At 41.2% G+C, this 22820-nt stretch overlaps 1 protein-coding gene across 1 annotated transcript in view; it reads left to right on the top strand.

Annotated features, from left to right (window-relative positions):
- LOC150076894 (uncharacterized) overlaps positions 1-22820 on the top strand; it is a 37809-nt gene that overhangs the window by 11996 nt on the left and 2993 nt on the right. Inside the window, exons 4-6 of the mRNA XM_090386388.1 lie at positions 1938-2223; positions 9102-9301; positions 16615-16793. Of these exons, the coding sequence (XP_090242514.1) occupies positions 1938-2223; positions 9102-9301; positions 16615-16793 (665 nt within the window). The remainder of the gene's footprint in view (positions 1-1937; positions 2224-9101; positions 9302-16614; positions 16794-22820) is intronic.

Here is a 22820-nt window from a genome sequence, read left to right as displayed (position 1 = left end):
CACAGCACCAACTCGCCACTATGATAATCACGTGTTCAACGCCTATTGCATGAATAGGGACAAGAATGTGTATGAAGTCTCTCACTGTTTTATATTTATAGGAAACCTTCTCTGTTCATCACTGATTTTGTAGAATCGCTCGTATGTTTCTTTGCCTCCACCAATTTGAATCTGAAAAGAAAAAGAAAAAAAAACTACTTATAACTACTTAACATTTGGGAATTCTGGTCCCTCGTTTGAACCTCCTGCCCTCCCCTGATTTAAACCAGAATTAAATATGGATTTAATTCTGGTTCTTTCTGAACTATTCCATTTGATGCAAGAATCTGTGATGGACGAACTGAGCTCTGTTCGTGACTGTTTACGTCAGCATCGTTGCTTCGCCTCCAGTGATATCACATTTCAAGAAGCGTATGAGTATATGGTTCGACATCTGATTCCATATAATGTGGTAGCAGACTTTATAGCTAGATGTAGTTTGCATCAGAAAGAACTAGAATTAAATCCTTATAATATTTTACAAGCAGTACTTGGAATGATATCCGAGTTACGAAAGTGTTGTACTGATCGTTATACTCTTTTATTCCCATTTCATTAGACTGTACCTTTTTGAATATTAAAAAGGCCGACATTTTGCATTTGCTGTGTTTTTCTTTGAGAGTACGTGCATTTCTTATTAAAAATGTATTTTCAGATTGAATCTCTAAGGAAACGAATCAATAAAATGGTTTACACACATAAGTTAAGACAATAATAAAAAGGCTCTGATGGCTTAGACAATAAAGGATTAAAAACTATGAGAAGTAAGAAGACATACACCCAAGAAAATATACCAAGAAATAACAGGGGATGGCAGCTCAAGAGCTGACAGACGACATTAAACCACGTGATGTACTGTATGCAAATATGTTTGAACCTCATTCAGTCCACTTTATACAGCTCATTACAAGAAATAGTAGGTGGATGGGGCTCAAGGACTCCTAGATGATGTCAGACCATGTGATACACTGTATGCAAATGTGTTTAAACCTCATCCACGACGTTCACACCACTTTATGCAAATATGTTTAAACCTCCAACATATCTACTCGCACTGATTAACAACTCAACAGCCTAAATACGAATTTTGAACTTTGGAAATCCTATAAGACACTTTAACTTTCCCATCTCACTGAAATTCAAATGAAGATCACTAATTCTGACTTTCATTGGGATTAAATATTATCTTTCATTGTTTAAGTGGATTGTTCTTGTTGAAGTGGATTGTTCAAAGCAAGTCCAGTCATGCTATTAGTGACCAGGTGACAACCAGTGACACCTGTTTTGGTGATATCACTGAACTATCTGCAGTTTACTGTACAAGCGAGACATGTCTGAACATGTCTGATTCAAACTACCCATTGTACTACTGATGCTGAGAAAAAAATACAGTATTTGGTATTTGTTTAGCCGAAGAGAGACTGGATATCAGGGTGATCTCGAATAGAGATATCTGGGAATGTCTATAATACTCAGTTATGGAAGATGGGCACAGGATGAACAGCAGATATTTTTTCGGAAAGAAATAAGAGGAAAGTGAGCATTAGAGAGTGAATATATCAAGCTGTCTTCTGGAAAACGTAGAATTACCTGGAGATCAGCAATTAAGAAGTTGAGACAAAAGTGATGAACACACTGGTGCCATTTATATAAAACAGTCCCAAAATTCATAAGACTCGACGTCAGTACATCGTACAAACATATTTATTACAAACACTTTGGCAACTTTATTTTCAAAATTATTAGAAAGAGTATTAATCTAAGTCAATAGCTGTGTTCCATCTGCTTCTGTAAAATGGGACATGCTGGAGATTTAAGAAAAGTACAGAAATAGGTAGCATGGTACGTTACTTCAGTTGTGAAAATTGTTTTTTAATCACCACTTTATTTTCATTTAGATTACATGTTTCCCTTGTTTGGATGGATTGCTGTCAAGCCTGCAAAGTTGCCACCACTAGCGCAAGGAGCAGCTGCTTCACTGGTTTGTTTATGTATCGACGTAATTGCGGAACCAATAATCGCCAAATTTATGTGGTGGACCTGGAATGACGGTGATCCACTCGTAGAAGATCGAGCTTATAATGTTCCTCTTCTTGAATATGGTGGTCTCATGATGATGGCTTCCTGGAGTGTGTGGATGGTACATTTGATGCTGCCGTTACTACAAACAGAACAGAATGCCAAGTAAGTTTTAAAAATCTAGTTTATTTTGGCTGTATTATAAGATCAGAATCATGCAAAGCAGCAGACAGTTAACATTTAAATTCAAATAAATTCAAATATAAAGCAAAACGGAGACAGAATGACAAGTTTAATATTAAGTGGAAAACACACACATATAAATTAAATATATACAAAAGCTTTCAGCTAGTTTGCTAACCTTCATCAGTCAAACAGACAGCTAAGAGTGTAATGTGATGGTTAATTGTTGGATGTTGAAGCCTGTGGCTGTGACGCATGTTGCCAACTTTTGCCCTTCATCAAAATGATTGCTTCAATGATAGGGTGGACACGACATTCACTGCTCCTGTTGAGTGAGCTATTATAGTATGTGATGTTCAACGACTCTAACCAGGCACGCCGTCGGTCGTGGCGGGACCTATCTACAATCACGACATCGCGGTGTGGGTCAGTGTCGTAGTGGGTTAACCAGAAGTATTCGGCAATGGCCAAGTGTTCTATGTCCGCTAAGGGATGGCTCTTTCGTGTGTTACGAAAGACGTTTTTTCGAGCCATCTCTCAGTTTCCCCAATGTAGCAGCCAGTGCAGTCAAAGTAAGTGATGCTGTAGACTAGAAAACTTTGTACTATGGTGGGAACCAGTGTTTTGACTTTAGAAATGTGGGATTGTAACTTCCTGCCTGGGAGTTGTATGCATTTTATCCTATGTGATTATAGAACCCTAGAAACCTGTTGTGATAGGTTTCTATATAATGGGATAAAGGCGTTCACGATTGAATTACCATGGATGTTCCTGTTGGTCGCTACGTGGTGTATCTGTAGGTCACACCTGTCAAGGGTACTGGTGGGAAAGCCACACACACCTAACAAGATCTGACTTGACTTTAGCAATCTTGGTGTGCCTACTATCCGCAGAACTAGAGTGGGTCCAGGCTCGGGTTAACAAGATTTGTGCAGTGGCAAGAAGATTAGGTGCTTAGATCAGGCATTTCATGCCTGATCTATGTACACTTTGGTACACTTGATCATGTACCAAAAACAGTACATTTCTATGCAAACTTATGTTAATAGAGGAAACATTAAAAATATTACAAAAAAAAAAGAAAAAAAGGGGGGAGAAATAGAAAAAACCTCCAAAAACATAAGTAAGGTTTGTTTGTTTGTTTGTTATTTGGTTTTTAGGAGCATTAGCAACAAAGGCCATATTGCTCCGGGAATATGTGGTGGTCATTCCCTGACCTTTCCGCATTCTCCGTGTTTGGTGGTGACGGGATTGAACCCCGGTCTAATCAAGAAGCGTGTTTTATGCACTGCTGCTCCTTCCCACCTGGCTATGGAGGCGCCCTCATAAGTAAGGTATCCCCAACGCAGTGTGTGTAATTAAGATATTAGGCCACTCTTCAGGCCTTTAACCTAACATGGTTATTATTATTATTATTATTATTATTATTAAATCTGTTTATTGCTCTGCCAAAGAGCCACCCCCTGGACAGCTAGAAGCTAGGGGGGGGGTGATATTACACACAGAGGTTAAGACAAGGACATGTGCCTAGCGGTTACATGGGGCCCATGTATGCTTAACCCGACAGGTACAGAACTTAGTGTTTATTATTTTACATAATTAAAAGAATTAAAGGATATTATTTTCTCTAAATTGCTATAAATTACATAAGCATGAGGGAAATATACAAAATATAAAGAAATGAGGCAGTCCTTCACCAGTTGTTACACTTGGTATCTTTTCAATTCTTCAATTTTGAACGTAATAGTGCAGCCAGGCGTCTTTGGAGTAGTAGATTTTAAGTAAGAGAAGACCAGTGATGGCTTCACCTATCTTTAACGGGATGCATTGTGGTGGCATTTTCCTTCTGGTGGCGTCTCATAAGTGTATGTTTGCATATGTGTTCTTTAGTTTCTGACGTCTGTATGAATGCTGCTCGCAGAATCTATCCAGGTCGATGGCTAGATTGTTCATCAAATCTACTGTGTTTCCTGGGAACATGCGTCTCAATCCTTTCAGGTTGTTCAAGCTGATTGTGAGTGGGAGCCTTGGGTCCATTTGATTCCTTCCGGCAATGCGTGGAGTTTTTATTAAATCAGTGATGTCAGGGGTGTCGAGTCGTCTTGTGATTAGTCTGGCAAGTGTAAGAAGGTTTGCTGCCACAATCTGTTATTTCCATGGGGTAACTTCCAGATTTATGTAGAACTGAGCCCTAGAAATGGTGTATTGGTTGCCAGTCTGCCAGTTGAGCCATTTCAGGAGCCAGTATTCCAGGCTGAGGAACTTGTTGAAGTGTGTTGTGGGAGCAGAGGACCAAATGGTTGCGGCATAAAGAGGTATAGGATAGACACATCGGACAACATATTTCTTTACCAGGTCGGCGTCATGAATTCCCGTTAGTTCCTGGCGGATTGCCCACATAGCGGAGTACATTTTTGTTTTTGTGTTCAGGAGGTGAGCCTGGAATGTCAGCCCATCATCCCACACTAATCCAAGATCTTTGTGCGTTTTAACTTTCTAAATGGGTGATCCATTGATAGTAAGATTAATGTCATTGCGTGACTTCTTCCAGGTGAAGGACATTTGAGCTGTCTTTGTTTGGTTAATCTGTAGTCCGATGGAAGCCAAATATTGTTGAAGGTTATGTATGGTTTTATTTGCCTGCAAGGTAGTGCTACGAACCTGAGTTTGGTCAGAGGATGTAATATAAAGTTTCAGATCATCGGCGTATGATTGGAAGTCAGTTTGGGATGCAAGGAAGGGCTCCAGCACTGCGGCAAATAGGGTTGGTGATAGGACTCCCCCTTGCGGGACACCCCTATTAGTAATGCAAGTTGTCTGAAATCTGCGATGTGATATGATGAGATGTCTATGCTCCAGGATTGATTTAATGATACGGAGAATCCTTCCAGTGATGTTAAAGTACTGCTGGAGAATGGTGATTAGAGCTGTTATATCTATTTTGTCATAGGCCGCTTTTATGTCAAAGAAAATAACATCAAGCTATGTCCTGTTGTTGAGGGCTTTCTGGATTCTGGTAAGGGTGTCTAGGAGGTTGCTGTTAGTAGATCTCCCCTTAATCACAGTGTGGAGGTACGGAGGCCTGTGATTGAAACAGTGGTCTGCAATGGTGGGCTGGATTGCTTTTTCAAATATCTTTAGGAACCCACAGCCGATGGCAATCGGCCTGAAATCTTGAGACCGCTTGGGGTCCCTGCATTTAGGGACTGGCCGCACAAAGTATGTGTTCCAGATATTTGGAATCTCCCCACTTTCTAAGATTTTGTTAAAAATATGGACTAGTGGGTCTATAATATATGTACTGCAGATTTTGATTAGAAACAGAGGAAACCGGTCGGGACCCACAACAGCTTTCAGTGGAAGTTTTTTGATGACCTCCATCAGATGGTTACGGGTTATGGTTATGAGTGATATGGTTAGTGACTCAACCAACTAGAGTGTGTCAAGTGCTGGACCTAATCTTCCACAACTTGCAAGTTATCAAACTCCTACCTAGCAACTTTCGATTCCAATCTGATCACTCGCCAATTGCATGTAAACTATCCTTACAGAGCAATTCCCTTGGGTTATCTGACGAGTACTCCACTGAATTGCCCAGGATAGCCTTCTCTACTAAATATCTGAAGCCAGAGATCATTCTCCAATGCTTGATTGGTTTGACTAGGTGCGTCTCTATTCTGGGCCATTGGAGGATGCCGTTATGCTCTTGTCCGAACAACTGAAGTTAATTGCACTACATTGTGCAGCCAGAATCACCAGGATTGGTAACAGGTCGAACCGCGGTTTTAATAAGGAAACTAAGATGACATTCATCAAGAAGCAGAAGGCCTACCGGAAATGGCAGACAATTCAACTTTCCTCAGACCATTTCATCTTTAAGAAAGAAAGAGCTTGCTTCTTGAAAAAGAAAAGGCAGATCCTTAACCAAGCTGTTCTCAATAGGTTGAAGAGTGGTAGAAGGATCCTTTCGCATCATCATCACCTAGCCATTGACAAAAAGCTTATCAAGGAATGGGCACAGTTCAGCTTACTGCAGGCAGATTTTGCTGACTCTGATTCCTCTCTCTTGCAGGAGGACTGGTTACCTAGGGCACACTTGTCTGAAATAGCAATAACTAGAGAGACCCTAATTGATGTCATCAATAAACTACCCAACGAAGCCACTGTAGGTCCGGATGGTTTCCCACTCTTTATTATCAAAATTTGCAGCCCATATATAGTCGACCTTCTCCTTCACCTTTTCAGACAAATCGTGCAATCTGGAATAGTTCCTTCAATTTGGAAAACTTACCATGTTAAGCCCATTCCAAAGATCAAGAAACGCAAATCTCCTAAACACCTACGACCAATCTCCATCAGTTGTTCTTTACTCAAAAGTTTTGAAAAGTAATTCAGCCAACAATTGCCCAGCATAGCTTTGCACACATGCCCGAGTACCTGTGTACCATTCTACCAAGGAGCTCGGCAACTACCAATCTTCTTGATACCCTCTTCAGAATTCAGCTCACCCTTAACAACAAATCACAGATTGATATCATATTCCTGGACATCAAATCGGTTTATGACAGAATACACCTCCCACTCTTTTTGCCATTTTGAAACACTACTTCAGCCTGGCAGAAACCTTACTTCAAATTTTGAAGTCTATTTTACTTCCTAGACACCTGTCTGTGACCCGCAATGGCTTTCAGGTAACTATTGACGTCTCAAGAGGCATCCCGCAAGGAAGCGTACTGTCAGCTATCCAGTTTTGGAGCCTTTCCTTGCTCAGAATCCGAACTTTGTCTCTTATGCCGACGATCTGAAGTTCTACGTGAGCTCAGATCATAATCATCAGATTCATGATATCAAACAACAAGCGTCTAGGCAGATATTGAGCTTGGAAAGTTTTCTTGCAACAATTGGGCTGCATCTGAGCCCTTCCAAATCAGCGCAACTGACGATAACCAAGAAGAGAGTCAAAAATGATATTTAAATCTTTGTTAGTGGGGAACCGGTGCAAAAGGTGACCTCTCATACTGATCTTGGCCTCACCTGGGATGTTGGGCTCACATTTCAGCCCCACTTTGTCAGGATGAGGCAGAAGATGTACGCTGCTCTTTGGGCAGTGCGTCAAGAGCTCGTTGGTGTGCATCAGCCAGCGCTGCTTGTTCGGCACACCCTGAAGTGTATTACGCCGATTCCTCTCTATACATCAGAAATTTGGTCATCTGCCCCTGCCTCATACCTTCAGAAGTATCTCAGTTTAGAGTACTGGTTGCTTAGATGGATGAACAGGGTGGTAGGCCACCCCCCCTAACTATCTCCAGATCGATCCTACAAGCAAATCTGGGCACCACTCCCTGGAGACATATCATCGTGACAAAAAATGTCTTCATGCTTGCACGGCTTATAACCAGGCAAATTGATGCTCCATCGGTATCCACATTAATCTCTGGCCGGAGGAGGACAAGAGGGGAGCACCCCGACTCCTGTCTCCCTCTGCATCTTATGTTGTCAAGCATCGATTCCCTGAGGAACATGTTTCCAGCCAATTGTCTTCGGATCTTCAATAAATTTATTATCCACCCTGACAGATTCTGTGAAGACAAGCCCTACAGGAAGGAAATCCTCAAGAACTGCTACCAGATTATGAATTTATAATACTCACTTGCTCCTGGAAATGACAAGATAAAGGAGGCGAAAATAGCAAGAATGAGAAAAGTAAGAATGTACGAATCGTTCTCATATTACTATAATAGTTCAACGGACGGAAGAAAGAAGAGTAGAAAGTAGAAAGACGGAAAGAAAAGAGATTAAAGGATACTAGCCAAGCTAGGTGTGTAAATACGCAACCTCTTAGAGAAGGCCTTGGCTGTAGGAGTGTTAGTACAAGTGGAAACTAATACTACTAGCCTGTGTTGTATTTTAAAACTCCAAAAACAGATAAATACACTTTGGGAGCCCATGGTCACTCCTACAGTTTGTCTATAAGTACATTTTCCATCATAAATGAAAACTTTTTGTATATTAAACCGTTCTTTGTAAGTATATTAAACCGTTCGCTCTGAGGAACTATAATTTTTCGTTTTTAACATCATAAATGAAATTGTTGAGAATACATAGGTTGATATAGTTATTCCAAACAACCTCATCCATAAGTAAATTTGAAAAGTCATATTTTTCGATGCTGAAAATGTCCGTATTAGAATTGATGGTTTCTATGGCGTTATGATTATTATTGATGATCCAGGTAGATTGAAGACTAATGAAGATTTATACTCAAAACGTATTTAGCAATTTCGAAAATTGTTTGCCGGGCAGATAACAGCCACTTTTTGTAGCACTCGTAATGAATCTCAAGCCAACAGGATGCTTCTGGAACTTGGCTATCATATTTAAGAATGGTAAAGTAGAGTTACGAATTTTAGTGCCCAATTTTTTATTCAAGGCCATAAGTTTTTTAATGGTTGTATTAATGCCAAGATAGTGTTGTTGTCAACTTTCTTTTTAAGAGTGATATAATAGAATTGTTTGCAAAAAATTACAAGATTGTTAGAAGCCTTATCCACAGTGGTGATGATAAAGTTCTGTTGTAAATCCAAAATGGGTTTTTTGAGATGAGAATAGCTAATGTGCGGATTATTCAAAATTTACATTACATTTTATACTCTTAAGCCATGTACATGAAAATAAGGCATTGTTTAATTTATTTACAGTCTAATTTGTTTAATTTGTTTAATTTTAATTACACACAAACATATGTAGATGGATAGAACCGACCGTTAGAGGCGCTTCATAGAAAATGGAAGTAAGATTTTATTAATTAGACGTACAGTTCCTATTAAATGAAAAATGAACAATCTTGTTTTTATTTTCAGGCTGCGGATAATAGTTCCATTATCCATTTGTATTGGTGCGCTTCTAACCCTTTCTTTCTCAATAATGGAATATTTGGTTCTATATCTTATTACGAAGTATTTTGGTGTCTCAATGCTGTATGGTTTTGCTTGGGCGATCATAGCACGTATAATTCTGTTCTGCACAGCACTTGTAGAGGCTCAGTATCGAGGAGAAAAAGGTAACCTTCTGTTTATTAAAATGTTTCATTATATTCTGATTCTACTTTTTGCAATTTTCGCCTTATTACGTTGCATGTTTATAAAAGGCCCAGTGCAATATCAAAGAGCTTGAGTTTGATAACTATCTTATTTCTTGTTTGGTTTTAGATTCAAATAAAATAACCCCAATAAGTGAGAAAAAGCAAGCAAGCATTTTGCGTTTCTTAGGTAATACATCGCGTTGTCATGAGTTGGTTAATGAATCAGAGCCTCCGCAGCCACCGCAAGGCATCATCAGGAAGGACATTAGAACTGGAGGCGGAGAGAAGAAAAAGTTCAAAGTTTCAAGAAAACTTTGCGGACTACTTGAAGTTTGGATTTATTCAAGAACCTAGAAGTGAACTGTATCCACGGCCATTTTGTATTATATGTTCTGAGCGTTTATCCAATGATGCCATGAAACCTTGGAAATTTGGCTGGCACTTGCAGTCAAAACCCCCAGATTTAGCTAAAAAGCTAGTTGAATACTTCCAAAGGACGCGAGAAAATTTGCAAAAGCAAAAAAGTTCATTAGCAACAATGATTGTTGAAGATAAGTCCTTAGTAAAATCTTCTTATTTGATAGCATTCAAATCGCGAAATGTAAAAAACCGTATACGATTGGAGAAGAATTAATTAAGCCTTGCTTTTTATAAGCCTGTGAAGAGGTTTTTGGGGAAACAGTCTGTCCAGAAACTGAAAGGAATTCCTATGTCCGCTAATACTGGGAAGCGCAGAATTGAAGACATGGTCGAAGATATTGAAAATCAAGTGATTGCACTTGTGAAAAATTCTACGTTTTATTTAATTTAACTTGACGAATCAACAGACTTAACTAACAAGGCAGTTCTTCTTTGTTTTGGGAGATTTGATTGCCAAGGAGAATTAAAGGAAGAACTCCTCTGTTCGCTAATCTTGTTTTGGAGAACAACCGGCTCTGAAATTTTCAATGCACTTAATGGTTATTTCCTGAAACACGGTATTGAATGGAAGAAATGTGTTGGGATATGCACAGACGGTGCTGCAAACATGACTGGACATCGTTCAGGAGTTGTTGCAAAATGAAAGACGTTGGACACCCAGACATCTTGTTTACTCATTGTATTATACATCGTGAGCAACTTGTGGCGAAAAGATTACTCCAGAACTGTACGAAGTACTCTCTCTCTGATGTAATTAAAATTGTAAACGAAATTCGCCACAAAGCGCTTAATTCTCCAATATTTGAGGCACTTTGTGAAGAAATGGGCTCTCAGCATACTCGTGTTCTTCTTCACGCTGAGGGTAGATGGCTGTCGAGGAGCAAAGTGCTAACTCGATTGTTCGACCTGCGCCAAGAAGTCAAGTTATTCTTCCAGTAGCAAAATAATTCGAGATTCCATGATCTCTTGTCGAACAATGATTGGCTAGTCAAGCTTGCATACCTGGCAGATATTTTATTTTCTGTTAAACGAGCTGAACAGTCCTTGCAAGGACAGCTTACGGACGTGTTCACACTGCGAGGCAAAATGGATGCATTTCAAAGGAAGATATTGCTGTGGCAAACGCAGTTGCCTGAAGAAGATCTGCAGATGTTCCCAAATTTTGATGATTATATGAAACAGGAGGATATCAGGTAATAACTCTTGTTCGATTGCACTTGCATTCGCTCACTCACTCTTTTGATCGTTATTACCCAAAGGAAGAGGACCCCAGACACGGAAATACGTGGATAATAGATCCATTTTCGGCAAAAATCGGGGATAGTAATTTGAACATTAAATAAAAAGAAAGCCTAATCGATCTGTCATCCGACGACAGTCTCAAAGGTAAATTCCACTCGTCCCTAACAAGATCTCATTTTTGGCTTTCCGTAAAAAGTGAGTACCGAGTGCTGAGTGAAAAGGCCATCAAAATTTTAATTCCATTTTCATCAGTTACTGCAATTAAAAACAAGTACCCTTGTCAGCTAGAAATACAAACGGCTCTCCTTGTTGCAGTATCGTCATTGGAGACAAGAATCCAACAGCTTATTTCAAACAAGCAGCAACAAATGTCACGCTGATTATTTTGCTATAATTAATCCTTTATACACCTCTATGTCGAGGTGCACTCGATATTTGATAATTGTTAATATTAATTGTTTCTGTTAATTCTTTTTTAATAAAATGAAATTTAAAATGTTTTTTTTTGCATTTTTCATAATCAATATATCTGCGTTTATTTATTATACTTTTTTATCATTATATGGCCATTATATTATTAATTATATTAACATTAATGATATCCAATTTTTTTGCAAATAACTTGGAGTGCAAAAACAAGTTAAGTACCATTTAATATTTAGAATATTACTACTGTGGAAAAAAATCATGGTAGCGGTCCATGGGTTTCAAAATTTTGAGTTTAGTGGTCCGTGAGGTCCGAAAGGTTGGCGACTGCGGGTTTAGATGATTCTTTGAGATGTCGGACCGTTGGACGACTTGAAGCTGGGCATCGGCAGACGGATGTACCTAAATGGACTCTCCAACTTTCATGGACGTGCAGTGTTCGCCGTCTAACTCTTTTACTGTTTCAGCTACTTGGTCTGTCCCTTCACTGTCTTCTGAGAGAACAGTGCCTGAATTCAAACGATTTTCATTAAATATTATTGACTGGGAGGTACTTTCTTGCTCCGGCTTTTTCTGGCCTTGTTACCATGTCTGAAACTGTTTCTTATATTCAGAAAAATCCTGATAAAAGCGTCGTATAAATCTGCTAGGAGAAATGTGCTAATGTGAAAACTTGTCCTTGGTGGTCTTCGCACTTCTCTGTTCTTAGGAAACAAGTTCATCAGGCACATAGAAATTAAATAAATCTTTATTTGTCGTACCAAATTTAAATATAGGTTTACATTGGTAAGTGACAAATTCCCTTCACGGCAGAAAATGCCAGGGGATTACCATAAAATGTGAATAAAAGAATGTCTAAAATATACAAGAAAGGGCAACAAATATACAATAAATATACACGAAAAGATGACATATAAATTGCATTACTCTTCACTACATTTCTGTCTAGAGTCCTGGCAATTGTAATACAAAAGTTCATCTTGACATCGCATCCACTGATCAACTTGTGAGAGATATACATTGTTCAATTGCACACACACAGTTCTTGACAGAAATTCACACAACTGCTAGGCAACAGTAGCCTCAGCGAACCACACTGCGGTTTGTTTTCTATATTTTAGATCTTCTGTGAGCCTTAGTGGGTCAATTCCTATACGTGTTAGGCACTGAATTGATTCTAACGCACTAGCGGGTATAAACCTGTCGGCCATCTTCAGTCTGTTGGTCTTCATTCTCAAGGATTTTGTACCTCTTAATGCAGATGGCGGGATGTGCCACTCACAAAGCTGCCAGAAGCATGGTGATGATATCGTGCCAGTCATCATTTTGATTGCGGTTATTAATCGTTTCCAGGCGATGATGTCTGGTAAACGCTGCAGTTTAAGCTGTTCAGAGAGCTGCGTGGTCCTTAACTGTTGAGGGAGATGATGCTTATGGTTTGCCCACTTCAGCAGCCAGAATTCACTTGCATATATTCTCCTAATGTCGGTAGGGGTGGCTGACGCCCACAATTCTGCGCCATACAAAATGACCGAATACACTGTGGTTCTTAAATATCGTGCGGTTGTTGCAGTCTGTTTCACGTGCAAGAGGTGCTGTTTTGTTGCCCAACGTAAGTAGTTCATTTTCTTTATAATCAGGTCAATATGAGACTTGAACGTAAGTTTCGTATCAAATGTTACTCCCAGATCTCTATGCGTCTCAACAACTGGGATAGGTTTGCCATTAAGTTTCGGGTGTACGAGCGTAGGGGATTTTTTGAGCGAGTACACCATAATTACAGTCTTCTGCGGATTTAGGGCCAAGCCAAATTTGTCTAAGTACACGAATAAGTTCAGAAGCTTATAATTAATCTGTTCACACAATTCACTATTGGTCATGGACGGTTGGATGGGTGTTAGGATCTTAGCCATAGACATTTGCTTCTTGAAGTAATTGAGTTATCCCCAGTGGGTATACTAATCTTTTGAAAAATTCTGTTAGGACAAGAGCCTCTAGGAAAAAAGGAAACTATGTCCGATTCTTTACAGAGCTCTGGGAACGCTGAGCTGTGGGGGCTGTTATGGGGCTATTATACAAAATTATGAGAAGCAAACTTATAACTAAAGATGTCTTCAGAAATATTGTACATAATTGAACGAGACTGAAAACTGGTCTTAATCTGTAGTGTGATACTTGACAACTTGTTCAGGTTGATGATTCAGGTTGGTGTAGTTCTTGTTTGCTTTTAGAAGCATCGGCAACTAAAGCCATGTTGTTCCGTGTGCATTGCCTGTAAATTGCATGTGTTCTGAGGTCAATTTTCTGTTTTGCTCGACGAAAAACCAGAATTTCCGGTAGTAAAAACCACCTATCATTGCCTGAGACTGAAGAACTCGGCCACGTTGTGAAAGAGACCCATAAAAATTCCTCCCATCATTGACGGGATTCTAACTCAGATCTTTTTCACCCGGTGTGTGGAAGCATTCAGGCGCATTTGCGTTGTGATACTGAAATTCATAGAGGTATTCGCTTTGAAAATTCCTTGTACATATCTATATCTTATTCGAAACTATTTACTACTGCTGAGTTAGAGACAGTTGTAAAGCAAATCAATATACGAAAATGTCCTGGTATGGATATGCTTGAGAATTTATTTATTTTGCAAACTGCAAAACTTAAACCAGAAATTCTAAAACAATTATTTAACAAATGCTTGGAGGAAAGACACTCTCAGGAGCTCTGGAAAACTGCTCTTCTTAAATTAATTAAAAAGCCCGATAACCCACTGTATAAGCCTAGATCTTTTCGGTCAATTTCACTGTTCGCAAATTTGGGAAAATTGTTGGAACGCCTAAGGTTGAACTTTCTTTTGATTGAAAAAGATCTTCTTGCATGCAACGAATTTTGTTTTTTTCCAGGCCGGTCATATGAGGATGCCCTTGTCGGTTTTATTTGCCATGTTGATAACTTTGCCTTCAAATATACATTGGCGATATTCATAGACTTCGAGGGTGCCTTTGATTTCCTTGGTCGGATATACTTGACATCCGGCGTCCACTTACATGTAAAATTGGCAATGAAATCCCTATAGCCTGAAAACTAAATTGCTGGGCGTTATTATTGAGGATGCCCTTGAATGTCTACATTCTGCAAAATATCCTCAATGGTTATATCTTCTTGTCAAGAGCTAATTTACAAACCGTTTCTTGACAGTCAAATTCAAGCATAACCAGATTCTGCGTGACGGGTCTAGAGGGAGTCCTCAGGGATCCACCAAATTACCCTGGTGGTATAAGACTGGACAAAGAGATCACTTGAACATACCAAGATAATTGCTTACGATGATGATCTTACAGTACTCGTTAGCGGTAACTCAAGATCTGCTTTGGAAGCATGAGCTAAAATAGTCCTACTAGATCTACAGAATTGATCTCACGAAAATAGATTGAATATAAGTCCTTCCAAGATCATGATGCTTGTGGCTAAACTTGACATGCAGTGTCCACTTACATGTAAATTTGGCATTGAAATCCCTATAGTCCCAGAAACTAAATTGTTGGGTGATATTATTGATTATAAATTGAATTTTGGGACGCATCTGTCAAGTCTTGGTGCAAATTTAAACTCTTTTCCAATGCTATAGTTAGAGTTTCTCGAAATTATTGGGTCCTGTCTAGAGGACGCACTCATTTCATCATACTTGAGGCTCTGCCATACAACTGTACTTTTCCCTGTGGTGGCCTATGCAGCAAAGATTTGGTTCCATAGGCTCAAAATTGCAAAGTTTCAAGCTGAATTGATGACACTTCAGAGAATAATGTTACTTAGTATTCTGAAAGCCTGCTGTTCAGTTTCAACGGCCTCACTGCAACCCGCCGGGTTTTCTGCCTCTTGGCTTACACGTGATTTACAGATTATTTAGTGTCAGACTTAAACTAAAATTTCCTAAGAACTGTTTGGAATCGCAATTAATTTAGATTCGGATGCTAAATATGAATGTATAAGAATTTGGAATGAATTAATAACCCTTTTGCAATGGAAATGGGATACTTCATTGGCTGGTTGTGTTACGAGAAAATATTTCTCTGAGGCCTGTATATGGATGAACAAGAAGATGAATGTCATGTTCAGTTCTGCGATACAGTTCTGGTTTCTCCTGAGTTCCGTTTTAGCCTACAAACAGATTTAAGACGTTATTTGTTGAAAACAACAAGGTAAAACGTTACTGTCCCTTCAATATCAAAGTTGTTGTTGTTGTTGTAGGGTTTTACGAGCATTAGCGACTACGACCCTACACCTGAAACCAACTAGCTCCCCACACCTGAAACCAACTCAACTATGTTGTGAAAAAGGCTCATAAAAATTCCTCACATCATCGACAGGATTCGAACTCAGGTCTTTTCCACCTGATGTGCGGAGGACGGCAATTCTACCAACTGTGCTACTCAAGAGGGCCCAACATCAGAGAAAGGAACACTTACAATGGAGGCGGTGTTCTCGTGTAGGGTAGAATAATGAGGAATAGCTGCACACCTCTTCATGCTTTAAAGGTATTGTACCTGAGCAGAGGCACCGAGAACAGACCCTTGAACCCCATGTACGATTTTTTTAGGCGTGCAGTTTGCTTAGAATTTCTTCTCGTGTATTACAACGCCATTGCACCTTGAGCTGTGTGGTGGAGCAATATCTTTAAATTGAAGATATGGTACGACTCCCGTATCCAGTACGATCACCAGAGTTAAATCTGATTGAACTTCTGTGGGACGTCCTTGGGCATCGCGTTGCACGCTGACAGATCTCCTCTGTCACTTGGTGAACTGAAGTCTGTGCTGGTGAAAAAATAGAATTTTTTCCACAGAATCATATAGATTCAATTCTGTTGAGCATTGAACACCGCTGTGAGGACTGTTTAGTGGTTGAGCGCTGTGAGGACTGTTTAGCGGACTGTTTTTCTGGGATCTGTTTAGAATCCAGAAAAAATATGCTATTTTTCCTGTGTTCTGTTTATTTTATCACACAGTGTATTTATTTGTAACTAACTATTTTTTAATGAAAAATAAAAACTAAAAATTCAAATAAATAGTTACTATTTATTTGAATTTTGTACTAATTCTTATAAAAATTCATATAAATATTGTAAGAGGTTCATTGTCAATATACTTGTGCACTATTTAATTAATTTCTAATGGGATATGAAAAATATAACTTTTTTTTTCTTTTAGGTCTTCAGATGTACATAGGAAAAGAATTTTTGTTTACTGTGCTACCTTTTATCTCTTTATGTTTTTATCTTCTTTGGTTTGGTAGGCCAGAGGACATTCAATCAGTTGGAATCCATCAACAGATTGGTAATTGTAATGAAACCGCTATAGAATCATTTGCTTTCCTTCCTTCCCTTTTGGTAAGTTAGTAGTAGTTTTCATAATTATATCCAAGCAACACGTGCATTTAATTGTCTAGAAATCCTCCCTTACGACTGTTTGTTAAAAAGACTTGAGCTCGAATTCCATATATATGCTGTAACGGATTAGAGCATGTTTCTTTGCCGCACGTTTTTTAAATGTATATACACCGATGAGGCAAAACATTATGACCAGCTAGTGGTTATGCAAATTGAAGAAACTGCAGGTGAACTATGCGTAGGTCAGGACATGGTACAAAAATCACCTGATACTGAGTTCCGTTAATCAGTGTTACTCTTGTTCTTCAGGTTGGAAAGGCAGCGAACTTAAGCGAATTTGACAAAGGCCAAATTGTAATGGCCAGACGACTGGGTCAGAGCATATCTGAAACGGTACGGCTGGTGGGATGCTCACGGTTAGCCGTGGTCAGTAATTACCGAAAGCGGTCCGAGGAGGGGGAACCCACGGGCTGCCAGCAAGGTGTTGGACGACCACAGCTCATCGATGCTTGAGGTGAGCGAAAGCTTTCCAGAATGGTACGTGGACAGAAGGGCGACTGTGGCGCACTCGCCGGTAATTGGGAGGCTGGTGATGGGAGTAATGTGTCACAACACGCAGTACATCGAACCCTGCTGAAAATGGAGCTGCGTAGCCACAGGTCGCTTCGTGTGTACATGCTAACCACGGTTCACCATCGGCAGTGCCTACAATGGGCACGAGAGAATCGAAACTGGACCTTGAGTGACTGGAAGAAGGTCGTCTGGTCCGATGAATCACGTTTTCTGTTGCACCATGTGGACGGCAGGTATGTGTGCGTCGTTTACCTGGGGAAGTGATGGCGCCTGGGTGCACCGTGGGACAAAAACAAGCCGGTGGCGGCGGTGTCATACCTTGGGCGATGTTCTCCTGGGATACTCTGAGTCCAGTCATCCATGTGCTGGGCACTCTGACGTCTACCACCTAACTAAACATAATGACCATGGACCTTGGCCGGCCGTTACGACCGGACACGTTATTTCGCGCTCCTGAATTTGTGTGGAAATGAAGTGTTTAAAATGTTAAATCAGTCTAAAAAAGTGTTCCACCTGAAAGAGCTTATCTGGAGGATTCCGTAGGTGAGATTAGTTTTAATATCTATTGGGAATTTAGTAAATTACCAGCGTTTCTATCTGTGTCCTTTGTTGTCAGACTACAATGGTCACCATGTGGCTGGCAGAAGGGCCATAGAGAGGCACTGATGTAAAGCAGAAGCCACGTTGGTAGTTTACACTTGACTGGGGAGTTGCCCAAACTGTGTTTTAAAACTGAGCTGAAGGACCGCTCCACCAAACTGTACCGTAAACCGCCGAATTTTGTAAAATCGTGTGCTTCGAACATGTACTTAGTGTAGAGAACTATTTTTTACTGCGCCGTGCTACACTGGGACGGCCTGCGACGACACACATTCTGCTTCACCCATTGTTCTTGAACTGGAGGGTGTGACTACAGTGATCTGCATTATTGAGTGGGGAGGGTGACCCCCATGTGTGTAAATGCTTAAGCCTCTATTAGCGAGAGCTCCTGGTTGCCATCTACAGCCTTCGGCAGTAGCTTCGTCATCGCCACAAAAAGCAGCGACCACCTGCTTTCACAGCATTAACTTTCCCACTATACTTGGGTGAAACCCCCCCCCCCAATCATTGGTGGGGAATCAAAAGTTTAGATTGACCACTGCTAGGCCCGAAATTGTGCCACGGACTTACGATCGGCAACATTTGTAAACATTCCTAGCCGGTTCTTGAGTGTGTGGATCCTACCTCGATAATCCGGATTAGTCTCGATAAACCGTACCTGAGACAAAATGATTAGCCATAGTCACAAATTGACTGAACTTCAGCCAGAAGATGAACACCAACGAAGAAGGCAACAACCTATCCTAGAGCAAAATGATGATTTGCAAATTATAGAGAAGAATGACCACGGCGATGGAGCACAGCCACAACAAACTTCAAAAAAGAAATACAAGAAATATGTCGCCCCGAGTACGGGAATGGAGACAAGATCGCAAAGTGAATCGAAAGACCAGCAAAACAATGAGGACCCCCAACCAGAGAACAGCGAAGAATTAAGTAAGCAGCCCCAGCCTACCATAGACCCCAGATTGCCGGATGGAACGGTACTGGACCAGGTTTTGGCCCTCCGGGTGGAGCTTGAAAACAAACTGAAAGACTCCGCAAGTAGAATCTCAGCTGCCCTTAGGGCTGATATTGTAGGAATATGGACCAAGCTGGAGACGGTCTTCCACAAGGTTCGCAGTGAGGCAGAAAGAAATGCAGCCAAACTGGAGGCCTACCAGGAATGTAGGGTCACACAGCAAATGCAACAGCGCATACCTACCTATGCAAGTGCACTGAGTAATCCACCAACTGTGACACAGATGCCAAGAAACGAACAGCCAAAGAAAAAGACACTCCTCCCAACGCCAAACCTGGTAATACTAAGGCCCAAAAATGCCGAGGAAATAACAACAAGTGAAGAAATTAAGGCAAAACTAATAAGCACCATGAAGGAAGACCTCAAACAAACCCAAATCAGAGGAATACGCAAGATGAGGAGCATAGGACTGGTAATAGAAACCGAGACAAAGAAAGAGATGCTAGGAATAATACAAAACCCGAAAATAGCCACTTTGGGTCTAACAGCTGAACCACCCAAAAGAAAAGGGCCAGCCATAATAATATACGACGTAGATAAAGACATCACACCGAACCAATTAGCGTACGAACTCTACCATAGAAACCTACAGGGTAAAATCCCTAACAAAAATCCACAAGAGATAGCAATGCCCAAATACTCCATTAAAGCGAGGGATGGAATAAACAAAAACTGGGTAGTAGAACTAACCCCGGAAGCCTGGCAAACCCTGAAGAACCAAACAAGGGTGTTTATAGAATGGGGCTGCTACCGATATCACGAACGTGTGGTCGTTCCGAAGTGCTACCGCTGCTGCAAGTTCGGTCACACCACGCATACGTGTGCACAAACCACCCCAACATGCGGCCACTTCTCAGAAAAAGGCCATGAATATAATGCCTGTCCCCACAAAGGTGTGGGACCTACCTGCGTAAACTGTAAAAACTTAAAGCTAGAGTACAAGCATTCACTGAGAGACCCCATGTGTCCCACATACCAACGAGCCAAGAGTTTATACCAAAGTAGGATTAACTATGGGGACGAAAATTAAAGCTTACAACACAAATATACTAAAAATAATTCAAATAAATGCGCAGAGGGCTAGAGGAGTAGCCGACCAGATCCGAGTTAAAGCTGAAGAGGAAAACGTCGATGTCATCATATTACAGGAGCCATACTCGCATGGGAAACGGGTTGTAGGCTACCCGCTCACCTACAAAGTGATACACACAGTTGAAGACACCCCATGGGCTGCTGTCCTGGTAAGGAACAGCAATATCACAGTGACTAAAATCACGCAGTTCTGCACGGAGTGGGCCGCCTGTGCCCAGCTAAATACAGCTTTAGGGAACCTGTACGTTGTGGCACTCTATTGTAGACCAGGACAACAGATAGATTTTGCAATCGAATATCTTCAATGCCTGCAGGACATCCTACCAAACCAAAAAATCATCATAGGAGCTGACGTGAACTGTCGATCCCCGACATGGCACAGTACTACCCCTGGCAGGCGTGGAACCCAAAATGGTCAACTCCTTGAGGATTACTTGGCAGGATCACAACTGACAGTGCTAAATCAACCTCACCACTTGCCAACCTTTTGCAACACCCTCTGGGAGGCTACGATCGATGTATCCCTAGCTACTAGGAACTTGGAGGGATTTGTGACTGACTGGAAGGTGGAGGAGGCATGGACTACCTCAGACCACCGAGCAATCACCTTTAAAATAATCAGACAACTGACAACAGTAACACGAACAAACCAACAGAAAAACAGATATGCAGTTGCCAAAGCAGACTGGATGTCATTCAAAAACCTGCTCATCACAGCCATAGAAAGCAACCCAGCCAGTATAAACCCACAAAATGACCCGGATGACCTTCTGAGGGGGACTACAGACCTAATACAAACCATTAGCGATCGAACAATCAAAAGAAAAAACCCAAAACCTGGTGCTGTTCCTTGGTGGACCCCAGAAATAGCCGTGCTTCGACGCCAGATGCAAAAAGCTAGGAAAGATTTCCAGAGAGCCCGTAGGACTTGGCCTGCACATGAAGTGGAGGCTTTAAGACAGCGCTATCGAGAAGTCAGAAATCAGTATACGGACGCGATACAGAAAAGCAAGAAGCGTTCCTGGGAGCGTCTAGTATCCACAACAGGAAGAACTGACCCCTGGGGTGTAGTTTACAAGGTGACTACAAACAAACTGCCCAGGGGGGAGGTGATCAGCACCACCAGGACCTCGCAAGGAGACTATACAACCACTTGGGAGCAATCAATGGGTAATATACTCGACACAATTTTCAAGGAACCCGCCACCCTAACTCTGCAAGAACAACATAAGATTTGCGAAGAAAATGAAAAATATATCACCCCTGCGCTCGAGCCCCCCTTCACCCATGAGGAACTCGGCGCGGCTGCTACCAGGATCAAAAACCGCAAATGCCCGGGACTTGATATGATCGAACCGGAGATACTGAAAAAAATAGTAGAAATTGCTCCGCAAATCCTACTCACCCTCTACAACAGATGTTTGGAAACAGGGAAATTCCCTGCAGCATGGAAAACTGCAAACACCAAGCTAATTCTGAAAAATCCTACTAAGAACCCAGAATATCCATCATCATACAGACCCATCGCTCTGCTCTCAGTAGTCAGTAAATTGTACGAGAGGCTACTCCACATGCGGATACAGAACCACTACGAAAGGGCAGGCCTGGCAGCTAAAAATCAGTTTGGCTTTAAGCCAGGATCCTCTACGGTGGATGCCCTTGGAGATCTGCTTAGGAAAGCACAAGAGTGCAGGAAAAAATATCTATTGGTCATTTCAGTCGCTTTTGCCGGGGCGTTCGACTCACTTTGGTGGCCGAGCGTCCTGAACAGACTGAGAGAAGCTGCAGTACCAATCAACTTATACAAAGCAATGGAAGACTACCTTTCAGGCAGAAGAGTGGAAATAAATACAAATTATCAAAAAATCACAAGAAACATACATAGGGGATGTCCGCAGGGGTCTGTCTTGGGTCCTCTCATTTGGAACATGGTCTTGGACGATTTCCTGTGCCAGGACTTGGGGCTGGCTGAGGCCCAGGCCTTTGCGGACGATCTCATTGTTACTATTGAGGCAGATTCCAGAGTCCAACTGGAAAACATCGGCAATCAGGCAATGCAGAAATTACAATACTGGGCCACAAAAAACCAGCTAAAAATTGCACCGACGAAAACCATATCCATCTTGCTGAAAGGAACTCTTCAGGTACAGCGTCCGCCCCAAATAAAAATAAATGGCCTGACCATCAAACTCACCAAGCAAATGAAGTACTTAGGAGTTATCTTAGATAATAACCTATCCTTCATACCTCACCTGAAACACATAAGAATGAAAATAAGAAGATACTCAGCCCTAGTGGCTAGGATTACGAGGAAGGATTGGGGACTGAAAAAACGAACCCTATTGCTATATTATAAGTCAACCTTCATCCCAGCAATAATCTACGCAGCTGCAGTATGGTACACCAAAACATCACTGGTAACCAACAAGAAAATCCTGGATATGACACATAGGACCATCCTATTGACAACCACACGAGCTTGCCGCACGGTAAGCACACCTGCACTGCAGGTGCTTGCTGGCGCGCTACCCCTGGATTTAGAAGCTGTGAAAGCAGGACTGCTCTACTTGCACTCAAAGGGAGTGGCCGCAAATCATCAGGACTTCACAATCAACCCAGCAAGCAGTCAAAAAACGGAAAGAGCCCGACTACAGACCTACCTCCTTCAGGAGTGGCAGCAAAGATGGACAGAGACGACAAAGGGCGAGATCACTCGTAAATTCTTTCCAGAACTGAACAAA

This window comes from Mastigoproctus giganteus, chromosome 12 (genome assembly GCF_048544385.1).
Source record: "Mastigoproctus giganteus isolate SK-2022 chromosome 12, ASM4854438v1, whole genome shotgun sequence".
Classification (NCBI taxonomy): Eukaryota; Metazoa; Arthropoda; class Arachnida; order Uropygi; family Thelyphonidae; genus Mastigoproctus; species Mastigoproctus giganteus.
Note: the sequence above shows the minus strand (reverse complement) of the source record. Positions and strands in the feature narration are given on the sequence as shown.